Consider the following 11,818-nt stretch of genomic DNA (forward strand, 5'->3'; position numbering starts at 1 on the left):
CTCTGCCTCCCGAGTGCTGGGATTAAAGGCGTGCGCCACCATCGCCCGGCTGAGAAAACTTTTTGATAAGCAGTTATATCCTCTATCATTTCAATCAATGACTATACTATGCAGCTTTAAAAAAAAAAAAAGAAGAAATGAAAGAAAGAGAAATACTGCCTACCTTTAGCTGGTTTACTTACCTAGCAATGCGATTATTGTCTGTCTTCCGGACTCTGCGAATGGCTGTGACATTGGCCCGCATGAGGTAGTGCTGAGCTAAATCTGAAAGTTTAGAAAAGCGTCAGCCAGATCCCTGAACTCCAGACTCCAAAATAGTTTTAACCCTAAAGTAGTATTCTGAACAGCACATGACACATTTTGTTTTAATTTTCTAGAGACAGGGTTTCTCTGTGTAGCCCTGGCTGTCCTGGAACTAGCTCTTGTAGACCAGGCTGACCTTAAAGGTGTGTACCACCACTGCTTGGCAAAAGCACGTGATGTGTCTTTACCAATTTGAGGGATAAAACCAAACCAAAGCCACCCACTCTTTTCTACCTCAAAAGGCAGATGGAGCCTTACCTGAAATGCCCTTTTCTGTGATGACCACATCAGGCTTCAGCTGAATAATGTCCTCACACAACTGCTGGATGTACTCTTCTTCCATCTGCAGGATTCGGGTGAAATCCTCCTCTCGTGTAATCTCAATGTCAGTCTGTGAGTGAAGACAAGGTGACAAAGCTAGAGAGATGACTCAGAGCTCAAGAGCAAATACTGCTCACAGCTGCCTGTTAATTCCAGCCCTAGGGGATCCGACACCGTCTTCTGGATTGCACTTAGACGCAATGTTCCCCAGACCTCTATGTGCACATTCAAGCACACACACACAAAATTTCAAGGCTGATGAAGCTATTTAAGTGTTATCTCAATAACTGTCCTCCCTCCCTCCAGCCCAGAAATTATGAATCTGAACGTCGAAACTTCACACCCATGTAACCAGGTGTAACTTTATTTACTAGTTAGTGTGCATGAATATTTTAGGTTGATTCATCTCCCCCACTTGTGAATTTTTGGGACACAGTCTTAACTTTCTCTACCCGCTAATCTCATTCTCAGCCTAAATGCTGGGATTACAGGTGTAAGCAACCATGTCCCTGGATTAACTTGATTCTTGTTTCCAATCATTAGTAAGATCCACTGACACCGGGTGGTGGAAATGCATGTCTTTAGTCCCAGCACTTGAGAGGCAGAGGCAGGTGAATCTCTGAGTTCAAGGCCAGCCTGGTCTACAAAGTGAGTTCCAGGACAGCCAAGGCTACACAGAGAAACCCCGTCTCAAAAAAAAAAAAAAAAAAAAAAAAAGATTCACTGGCTTAAAACCTGTAAGTCTCTATACTTCACAAATTCCCTTTAGCGGTAAAAATTAAAGAACTCAGGCCATAGGTGCTCCTTATACATTAGAAGACGTGTGCATGGCACACTTTAATCGAGAGGCACAAGCAGGCGGATCTCTATGAGTTTGAGGCCAGTGTGGTCTACAGAGCGAGTCCCAGGACAGGTTCCAAAGCTACCAAGAAACCCTGTCTTACAATCAATCAAGCAATCAATCCCCAAACTAAAGTCCTACAGAGCTAGGTTTAAAATGGGCCAAAGTCAAAGGAGAAAAGTGAATAAATGTGCTGTGAGGCTGGTCCTGAACCAACGATCCTCCTGCCTCATTCACTTTCCTAAGTAGACAGGACTGTAGGCACACGTCTGTATCCACATGTCTGATGCAGTTTTAATGAATGGAGGAGTGATTTTTTTGGGGGAAATAAAGCAATATCAAACTATTTTCAAGAACTATTGTGAAAAATCAGTGGTACCAAGTATACAGGACAATAAATGGCAGCGAGCACACAACTTTATTGTCACTTTTCCATATTAAGTCAAGAGCCCACTTTAAAACACATGCACAATTTAATTCCAGTATCTGGGAGACAGAGGCAGGTGGACTGGATCTGTTAGTTCAAAGCCAACCTGGTCTACAAATGTAGATTTCAGGATAACCAGAACTATGTAAAGAGAAGCTGTTTCAGAAAAACAAAAGGCTCCACAAGCTGGGAATCTTACCTGGCTTTCTCCTTTCTTGTACTCCAGAGAAGAATCCAGTAGCACAATTCGAGGGTTCTTGATATAGCGGCGCATTCGTGGATGGGTTACATCCTTGTTAATCATTACTCCACGTAAGACACACGAGTCTTCAATGATGCCCCCAGGAATCTGAGCCAAGGAAGATTTACTTCACTACATAATCAAGAGGCAGTAGCTGGGACTAGGGTACATCATATAGCACTTGTTTTCCTGGGTCTAAGCCTCAGCAACACACACAAGCCTCAAACCCATCTCCATATTTGCTTCTTTCCTAAATGACTGTTTCAAGGATATCTTTCTTCCATGAAGCTCAAAAACAAAATAACAAGTGGGTAGGCAGTGACAGGCTTGCTTAAGTTTTGTCAAAACAGAAAAGCTTTGTGTTTTATTTGCAATTGTTAGGTTTACTTTTTGGCAAATTTTATTTTTGAGTGTATGAGAGCCAATCTTGGCTGTAAACTTGACATCTGGAATCAACTAAAACCCAAGGAGTTGGCACATCTGTGAAGGACTTTTCTTGATTGGATTATTAGGCAGAAAAGACCCACCCTAAATCTGGGCCACACCTTTGGTGGCAGGCAACATAAAAGCCTTTGCTGTTTGCTTGCTCATTCCCATGGACAACTGTCCCGCTGCTGTGGCATTAGACTCCTCTGGGAGTCCAAGGAGACTGAAGACCAGCTGAGACAATAAGCCTAGTGGACTCAAATACCCGACTCTTGGCTTCTCTGTCAGGTGACAGTCACTGTTGGAACGGTCGCTGAATAAAGGCCCTGTAATATTTATTTTGCTAAGTGCTGCTCTCTAGAGAACCCTGATTAGTGGTTTGCCTGCACATATGTGTATTATCTGTGTGTGGTGCCCTCGGAGGTCAAAAGAGGAAATCTGGTTCTCTGGAACTGGAGTTACGGATGGCTGTGAGACACCATGTGGGTGCTGGAATTCACCTATGGGTCCTCTGCATGAACAGTAAGGGCTCTTAATTACTGAGCCATTTCTACAGCTCCAGCACTTACAAAATTTATATCCTCACTGATGACTAATATTTACATGCATCAATATGGACATACCAATGTATTTCCTTACCCTTGGTAAACCTTGTGTATGGGAGGCAGTGAAGGCAGCAAAAATTATTTTAGGAATTCTTCCTCGATACTCTTAGGTTTTTATTTCCCAGGCTCTCAGTCTGTCCAGTTCTCCTTTCTGGTTCTAACTAAAGAAAGACCCCTCCTCAGAAGTGGAGTGACCGTGCCAGATAGTTCACTCTCAGGCACACACTGGACAGCTCACCTTCTCCACCCTTGCATACTTTTTGATGTCTATTTCCTTTCGGCCATTCTCTTCAAACTGCACAGTCTTGACAGCATCCAGGGCAATATTGCATGCCAGAGAGGACCACCGACTGATGACTTTTGTAGTAATAGAGCTATTGATGATGTTCAGCATCATGTCACGGTTATTAACATCAACAGGGGTACTGGAAAAAGAAATACAGGTAACATGTTCAGCAGTAACCATAAAATGTTTAACACAGTACCTCAGAGAGTACCTGTGTTTTATGACGCCTACCATTTGTAACTAAAATTCTCAAATTAAGTGAAGGTTAACAGTCATACACATTTTGTTTACAAGGTTTTGGTTTTGTGTGTGCGTATTTTGGAGTTTCTCTGTGTAGCCCTGGCTGTCCTGGAATTCACTTTGAGATATACCAGGTTCCTCTTCCTCCCGAGTGAGTGAACTAAAGGCAAGCACCACCACTTTCTGTTTTTTTTTTTTGAGGCAGGGTCTCTCTCTGTAGCTCTCTGGTTGTTCTCAAACCAGACTGGTCTTAAACTAACAGAGATCCACCTTCCTCTACTTCCCATTATTTTTGGGTTTTTTGAGACAGGGTCACCCTGTGTATCATAGTACTGGGATTAAAGGCTTATAATTTCCTTCCCCACCCACCCAGACAGGGTTTCTCTGTGTAACAGCCCTGGCTGTCCTAGAACTTACTCTGTATCATGTACTTTTTTAAAAATATTTATTTATTTATTATGTATACAATATTCTGTCTGTGTGTGCCTGCAGGGCAGAAGAGGGCACCAGACCTCATTACAGATGGTTGTGAGCCCCATGTGGTTGCTGGGAATTGACCTCAGGACCTTTGGAAGAGCAGGCAATGCGCAGGCAATGCTCTTTACCTCTGAGCCATCTCTCCAGCCCCGTATCATGTACTTTTATACTTCCTATATTGTACTATTAGCACCAAGCAAATATAAACTATTAATTCTCTAGATTCAAGCATCATTTTCAGGTGTGGCCCTCATTTTAACGGAAAGCTGCTGGCTGTTATCTTCACAGCACAGAGCACTGAATTAGCTGTACGCATACATAATAGTAGGACAATTTAATACTAAGTCTTGAATTAACTCTAACAACTCACTGCTTATGCTCCTTAGTGGACTCTAGTATCTAGGAAGACAGGCCTATCTTAAAATACACTTTGCATGGCAGCTATAACATTTAAAGGCGTGCGTCACCACCGCCCGGCCAGATTTCTGTTCTTTACACACACATGCACATACCACCGCCCAGCTGAATTATTTTTCTAAAACACAAACTTCTTTTCTCCTCCATTTTGACTCCACTTCTTACTATATAAAGCCAGAATGAAAGTCACTGTAAGTGTGTGAGCACGTGCACGTGTGCTGTATGCTTAGCTGTCTTAAGAACAGAACACTCAACCTAAGCCTCCCACACTATTCATTTCCAGTCCTGCTCCATACCTGATTTTCTTCAGGGTGTTGATCATATCCTCCAGTGCCATGCGGTAAGCACTGATCACCACTGTTGGGTGCATCTGCTGCTCTAGAAAGTGCTCAGCCACAGACAGCATTTCTCCCGCTGTAAACAAGGACACAACCATCATGGCAGTGCATTTCAAAATACCAGAAGATGAAGGCAATTAATTTCCTTATGCTTGCATGGATATTTTGTCTGCGCATATATATAGGTACCATAAGTATGGCCAGTGCCTGAGGATGCTAGAAGAGATCAGATCCCCTGGGACTGGACTTATAGACAGCACCTAGCTTCTATGTGTGCTGGGAATTGAACCCTGGACCTCTCTCTGCAAGAGCAGTTAGTGCTCTTAACTGCTGAGTCACCCCCACCAGCACACACGTTGTTTCTAATTTCTTCCTCCAACCTTCCACTTTCCTCTCACCGAGAATAATTACTGATGTGGTCCCATCTCCAACCTCTTCATCCTGGGTCCTGCTAATTTCAATCATAGACTTGGCTGCTGGGTGTTGGACTTGAATCTGAAAGAAAAATGAACCAAGACTACTCAGAAGATTGAAAAAAAAGATAACAAGAAAATCCCAAAACTTACTTATTTTGTTTTTGTTTGCCTGTAGAGGACAGGGACAACTTGTGGTAACTGTCTGGCTCTTTTTTTAAATTTAGGAAAAAAAAAAAAAAAACCACAAAAACTATCCTTTTCCATTTTACATACTAATCCCAGTTTCCACTCCCTCCCCCCTGGCTATCTCCTTCCACCCTGTGGATGCTGGGGTCTGAACTCAGGTTGTCAGGTGTGGCAGCAAGCTGACCCATCGTGCCACATCTCAAAGACCACTTAGTTTGGCCCTAACTCTTGAGCTTCTACTTCCATACACACTGCCTTCCCCTTTGTTTTACAGGCCAGGTGTGTTAGCGCACGTTTTTAATCTCAGAAGTGATAGGTAAAGGTTAGTGGATCTCTCTAAATTCTAGATCAAGGACACCCATATATAGCAAGCTCCAGGTCAGCTAAGGCTACATAGTTGAGACCCTGACTCCAAATACAAAAACCAAAACCTCTCCAGGAGCTAAAGAGTTGCTCAATGGTGAAAGGTGCTCACTGGCCTTCCAGAGAACCCACCCAAGTTCAGTCCCTAGCACCAGTGTTAGGGCTCACAGCCAAGTGAGGCTCTACCTCTAGAACTCATTCCCACTGGGGGTCACATACCACATATCTACATTATGATTCCTAACAGTGGCAAAGTTACAGTTATAAAGTAGCATTAAAATTATTTTATGGTTGGGGTCACCACAACATGAGGAATTCTATTAGAAGGGTCGCAACATTAGGAAAGCTGAGAACAGAATCACTGTTCTGTAAGATTCTATACTCTATCCTGGTCCATGGGCAGGCACACAGACACACAGTGCTCCCCCCCCCCCCATCTTAAGCACTTTTTCAAGTTCTCCTTTTGTAGGAAAAGCATCCCTGAGAACTCAAGCATTAACACTTCTTGAGGACAGAGCAGTTTCTCCAGCTCAATACTGCAAGCACCATAGTGACTGAACTGTGTGTCCCCTGGAGATCCTAAACGCTCAGACATGGGATTGTGGCTTTACTTGAAGTAGGTCTTTGTAGAAGTATTCAAGTTAAAACGATGCCATACTGGTTTAAGGGGAGTCCCACTGGTGTTGTAACACATACAGGAGACACCAGAATTATATGATGAAACAGAGATCCTGGGTTTACAAAGCAAAGGAACAAGAAATACTATTAAAAGCTAGAAACAATAAAGGATTCTTCCTTAATCTTCAGAACCAGGCCCCACTGCTACCTTGATTTCATAGTTGCAGCCTTGGTCCACAGGAAGTTAAGTTTCTGGTGCTTCCCCTAGTCCCCCTTCTTTTTTTGGTGCTGGAAATTGAATCTAAGACCTTTCACATGAAAAAGATGTACTCCAATACAGAGGTTCATATTCTAGCCCCCAGGTTTTGTTTGTAAGACAAGTTATTGATACACAGCCCAGGCTGTTCTCAAACTCTCAATTCTTCTGCCTCAGTTCCTGAACGCTGGGATAACAGGTATACACCACACCTGGATTTTCCATTTTTAAGACAGCTATACTAGACTAGCCAGGCATAATGGCCCACATCTATAATCCCAGCATTTACAATCCCAAGGTTGATCTCAAATTCCCAATCCTCCTACCTTTATCCCCTAAATGTGGAGGTTACATGTACACTGTCATACTTGATAGCCCTTGGATTTCAGAGTTATACAGCCTCTACAGCCTAGGGTGACCCTGAACTCATGATCCTACTTCTACCAATGCTGGGATTAGGAGCGTACAACACCATGCCAAGGTTTACGTGTCTGAACAGGCTCTGGGTATTTATAAAAATTTCAGAAAAGGGGGTGAGAAAAAAGGAAAGACAACAAAAACAAAAGCACACACCTCTCGAAGAATGGCATTGCCATCGTTGGTCATCACGATGCCTCCCATTGGGTCCAAAAGCATCTAAGAAAAAGCAAAAGTGGGGAACTAGAAAAAGACAAGATCTTCTGAGTAAATTGGGAGCATGGGGTTCTTGGGAGAGGGTAGAAAGGGAGGGGAGAGGCAGGGAGGGGAGCAGAGAAAATGTAGAGCTCAATACAAATCAATTAAAAGAAAGGAAGAAAATGCACAAGTCTCAGACATAACAAAAACGGAGGACCTGGAGTTTGAATTCCAATAAAAGAAAGTCCAACCTTCATCATAGATTTAGGTCCCAAACATGTCCGGATGATGTCTGCAATTGTCTGTGTAAGGAAACACAAATCAGAAAACACTGTGATTTGGAGACTAACAGACAAAACCAGTATTTTGTTTTAAACAGGGTCTCACTAGTATCTCTGGCTGGTCTTGAATTTAGAGATGCTTTCGTTTCTTAAGTGATGGGATTATAGGCGTGCTCCACCATGCCCAGTTCTGACTAGTGTTTTGCCTGAATACATGTTTGTGTACCAGATGCAAGTCTGGTGGCCATAGAGGCCTGAAGAGCACGCTGGATCCCATGAAACTAGAACTGGAGTCACAGGAGATTGTGAGCTAACATCTAGGTTTGAGAAATGAAATTTGTCTTCTACAAGAGCAAATGCTCTGAACTGCTGAACCAACTCTTCAGCCAGAGTCAGTTTCAACAATGACACTTGACAGTAAGGAGGGCAACCATTTTACACACAGCAATAAATGACCTCTCACACACAGTGTGTGCAAGGCCTACTACAGTTTCAATGTCCTTAGAGTTCAGCCTTAATATTTTCACTGACAGTGGCCTCCAGGCCATCTAAAATCAAGTCTTGTACTCACTCAAGAGATATTTACTTGGAAGACAGAGACGATCAGATCTCTGTGAGTTCAAGGACGGCCAGCCCGACAAAGGGGGCAGGGGCGGGTTTGGAGAGAGGACTGGTTGCTCTTCTGGAGGATCCAGATCCGAGTTCTAGCACCCACATGGCTCACTATCACAACAATCTGTAACTCCAGTTTCAGGGGATCCGACCACCTCTTCTAGTCTTCTTGTACACCAGGAATGCACATGATACACATACATACATGCACACAGCTTATAAAACCTCCCTCCCCATACCACCACCAAGGAAATGCCTTGGAAAAGCAATTTTGCCTTTGCTTAACTGTATCCTCTGAAGGCAGATCCACAGAAAGCTTATATCACAAATCCAGAACAAACTCATACAAACACTGAAAAAGTGTGCTACCTTGGCAGCATTGATATTTCCAGACTGAACTTTTCTTCCAGATTCACGCTTTGTATTCTGACCTAGAACAGATATAAACACGTCAACGGCCCAGTATACACAAGCAATTCATTTCCCACCTTAACAGAAAATGTTTACATTTTTAAATCTGTGTATGTATGTATGTGTATGTCAGGTGCACAAACACTCGTCAGTGTGGAGGTCACATGACAGGGTTCAGGAGTTGACTATCACATGTGTGCCAGGGTTAATCTTTGTTATCAAAGCCAGGTGTGATGAAGCATGCCTTTAATTTCAGTTCTAAGAAGGCAGAATCAGGAGGATCTCTGTGAGTTGGAGGTCAGTCTGGTCTCCCTAGAGAGAATTTGTCTCAAATGAAACAAAAGCAACAAAACACATCTCTGGCTATTAGGCTTGGTGGCAGGTGCCTTCTTTACCTAATGAGTTATCCCACCAAACCTATTTAACAACTTTTTAAAATAAAAATAAATACAAAGATTTTAGAGTTTGATGACCAGAAAACTGTTTAGGGCTAGGCACCGGAGAGACAGAATTCAAGGCCAGCCTGATCTATAAAAACTTGCGTGGGGGCTGGAGAGATGGCTCAGTAGATAAAAGCAGGAGAGGCTCTTGCAGAGGACCCTGGGTCAATTTCCAGCACTAACTAACATGGCAGCTCACAACCAGTGCCAGGGGATGTGATGCCCTCTTACAGTGTCTGCAGGCACAGATATATATGCAGGCAAAATACACATAAAATGAAAAAAATTAAAAACAAACCCAGAAACTGCTTATATGTACCCTTAGCTCTTTACTTCTCAATTTTAGCCCCTGGTACATAAAGATATAACCTGGAATACTTCAATTTCAGAATCCTGATCAATACTCTCCTGTAGGCTCACATATTTCCAGCGGGGATTCATGCCTAAGGATGGAGAAAAGTGATGCAAGTGCACATCCCTCACCAACTCCTGGGAAGAGAAGCCACCGTCTCAAAGATTAGTGACCAAGAAAGCCTGCTCGAGAGGCTGGAAAGATGGTTCAGTGTTTAAGAAAACTGGCTGTTCTGCCAGGATCCAGGTTCGATTCCCAGGCACCCATTGTGGCTCACAACTGCGTCCCAGGGGATGTGATTCCTTCTTTTGGTCCCCACAGGCACGAGACACTTATGCGGTACGCAGACACATGTGCAAGCAAAACACCCATACACATAAAACAGAAAAAAGAAAACAACCCAACACTCACGACGTATCCAAAGAAAATTTAATTCCCAAGGAATCTCTCGCTAGAATAAGACTAAAGCCTGCGAGCCAGACGGGAAACTTGTCTCGCAGGAGAGGAGAGCAGTGACCCTTATGCCTCTGGTCTGATGCTTGAGTTTAAGCCCAAGGACTTGTCTGTGGGTGGGTGGGAAGGGTGGTGTCACCGAACCCCTTTGTGACCATATCGAATAATAATCTTTTTTCTGTTTTTCTATTTACTATGTTTAACTAGTCGAACCTGGCTTAACAGCTCCCCTAACAGAAAAGGCACTGGTGCTCTTTACTCAAGCAATGAATGGCATTTCCTAAAGGGGAAAGAAAACCAAGAGGAATTGGAGGAACTTAACTAGTTGAGGCAAGGCGTGACACTTCCGAACAAGCGTCGCTGAATGGCCGCTACCGCCAAGATGCTACTTGCGATCTGCCAGTAAAGGCAGCTTTAATTTACCAACTTAATTCCCAATCCTTTAAAGAACTACTACAGCCTACTAATACTGACGTTAAAGCACGGATTAAGCGATTTGTTCTAGGTCAAGCAGCTAAGGGATGGACCCAGGATGAGGCAAGGCCTAACGTTAAGAATGATTATTCCCAAACTACATGCCGGAAATCATGCTAGAAAGGACACGGGGGCGTGGAGGGTGGCGGCTAAAGAATGGAACGCGAGTGGGATGGAGCACACGTAAAGATGAGCGACTTCGAGAGCGTAAAGGCATTTTGTCAAAGGAGGGCGACGGGAGCTGATAGGAGAGAAAAACCAGAGAAGGCGCTTCCAAAACGAAAAGGCGGTTGGAAGGTACGGGGGGGCCGAGTCATGGCGGGACGGAGCTGGGCAACCCTGGTCAGCGTGGGGAGAGAGGGGCGGAGGAAACTACCGCCTCCCTGAACTCACTGAGCACGAGCACTGGACGGTGGCCCATCATGGCGGCACGATGCGGAGCCGAGGACCCAGAGTTGGGGGAACCGGCAGAACCTTCTGGAGAGAAGAGCAGCGGAAAAAACGCTGCCTCCTAGGGACTGACACAGAAACCTGCTACCCTCTGAAGGGCCGCCAATCACTAACCTCACTTTATTGATTGGCAGGAACATAGACCAATAGCCGATACTAGCCCCGCCCTTACGTAAGAAAGGTTAGGCAAGTTAGATGGAGAGGACACGATGGGGGGGGGCTTGGGAGACGGGAGCGCCTGCGCACTAGCATGGCCGCTCCCGGCCGCGTGCAGACGGAATGTCTGCGCAAGCGCCGAGGCTCGGCCGGTTGGCTGGCTCGCTACAGCGCTTGCGTACCAACTACAAGGGCGGGTGCTGGGGTTGAGGCTTTGAATTAATGCTGCAGGTGAGGTCATGAAACTCTTGTTTTGTCCATCAGTTCTCGTCCCACCGTGAAAGTCAAGAAAGGCACGACAGTTTTTCACTTTTTATTGCAGCTTTTGCAACCGGAGGGAATAGTGGTACGGGGATAGCGGCCGTGGCCGGAAGGGTTGAGGCAGTGGAAGTTGTTTGGTCACGGGGTGGGGCGGGTACGGCCCTTTTCTGCCCCCGAGCATGCTGGGAGTTGTGGTTTACCTTTTCTAGACTCTATTTTTTTTCTTTAAACAAACCAAAATCCTGTTTTTTAGATGTACTCACTTTTTTTTTTTAAATTTTGTGCGCCACATGGCATGCCTGGTGCACGAGGAGGTAAGAAGAGAAAGTCCGATCCCCTGGAACTAGAGTTTAGGATAGTTGTGATCCGCCATGTAGGTGCTGGGAACTGAACCCGTGTTCTCTGCAGCATCAGCTAGTGCTCTTAACTGTTGTCCTATTTTTTTCCTTTTAAAAAGAGATTTAAGCCGGGCGGTGGTGGCGCATGCCTTTAATCCCAGCACTCGGGAGGCAGAGGCAGGCAGATCTCTGTGAGTTCGAGACCAGCCTGGTC

General features: G+C 44.6%; 2 protein-coding genes across 2 annotated transcripts in view; one reads left to right on the forward strand and one right to left on the reverse strand.

Annotated features, from left to right (window-relative positions):
* Positions 1-10,949, reverse strand: part of Cct3 (chaperonin containing TCP1 subunit 3) — a 17,690-nt gene extending 6,741 nt beyond the window's left edge. Inside the window, exons 1-10 of the mRNA XM_005356883.2 lie at positions 10,793-10,949; positions 8,639-8,700; positions 7,628-7,678; positions 7,335-7,397; positions 5,321-5,417; positions 4,881-4,998; positions 3,403-3,589; positions 2,092-2,241; positions 562-694; positions 183-264 (exon numbers count right to left, since the gene is read on the reverse strand). Of these exons, the coding sequence (XP_005356940.1) occupies positions 183-264; positions 562-694; positions 2,092-2,241; positions 3,403-3,589; positions 4,881-4,998; positions 5,321-5,417; positions 7,335-7,397; positions 7,628-7,678; positions 8,639-8,700; positions 10,793-10,823 (974 nt within the window). The 5' untranslated portion in view covers positions 10,824-10,949. The remainder of the gene's footprint in view (positions 1-182; positions 265-561; positions 695-2,091; positions 2,242-3,402; positions 3,590-4,880; positions 4,999-5,320; positions 5,418-7,334; positions 7,398-7,627; positions 7,679-8,638; positions 8,701-10,792) is intronic.
* Tsacc (TSSK6 activating cochaperone) overlaps positions 10,118-11,818 on the forward strand; it is a 17,470-nt gene continuing 15,769 nt past the window's right edge. The window contains exon 1 of the mRNA XM_026784037.1: positions 10,118-10,696. The gene's annotated coding sequence lies outside the window, so the exon portion shown is untranslated. The remainder of the gene's footprint in view (positions 10,697-11,818) is intronic.

This window comes from Microtus ochrogaster, chromosome 21 (genome assembly GCF_000317375.1).
Source record: "Microtus ochrogaster isolate Prairie Vole_2 chromosome 21, MicOch1.0, whole genome shotgun sequence".
NCBI lineage: Eukaryota > Metazoa > Chordata > Mammalia > Rodentia > Cricetidae > Microtus > Microtus ochrogaster.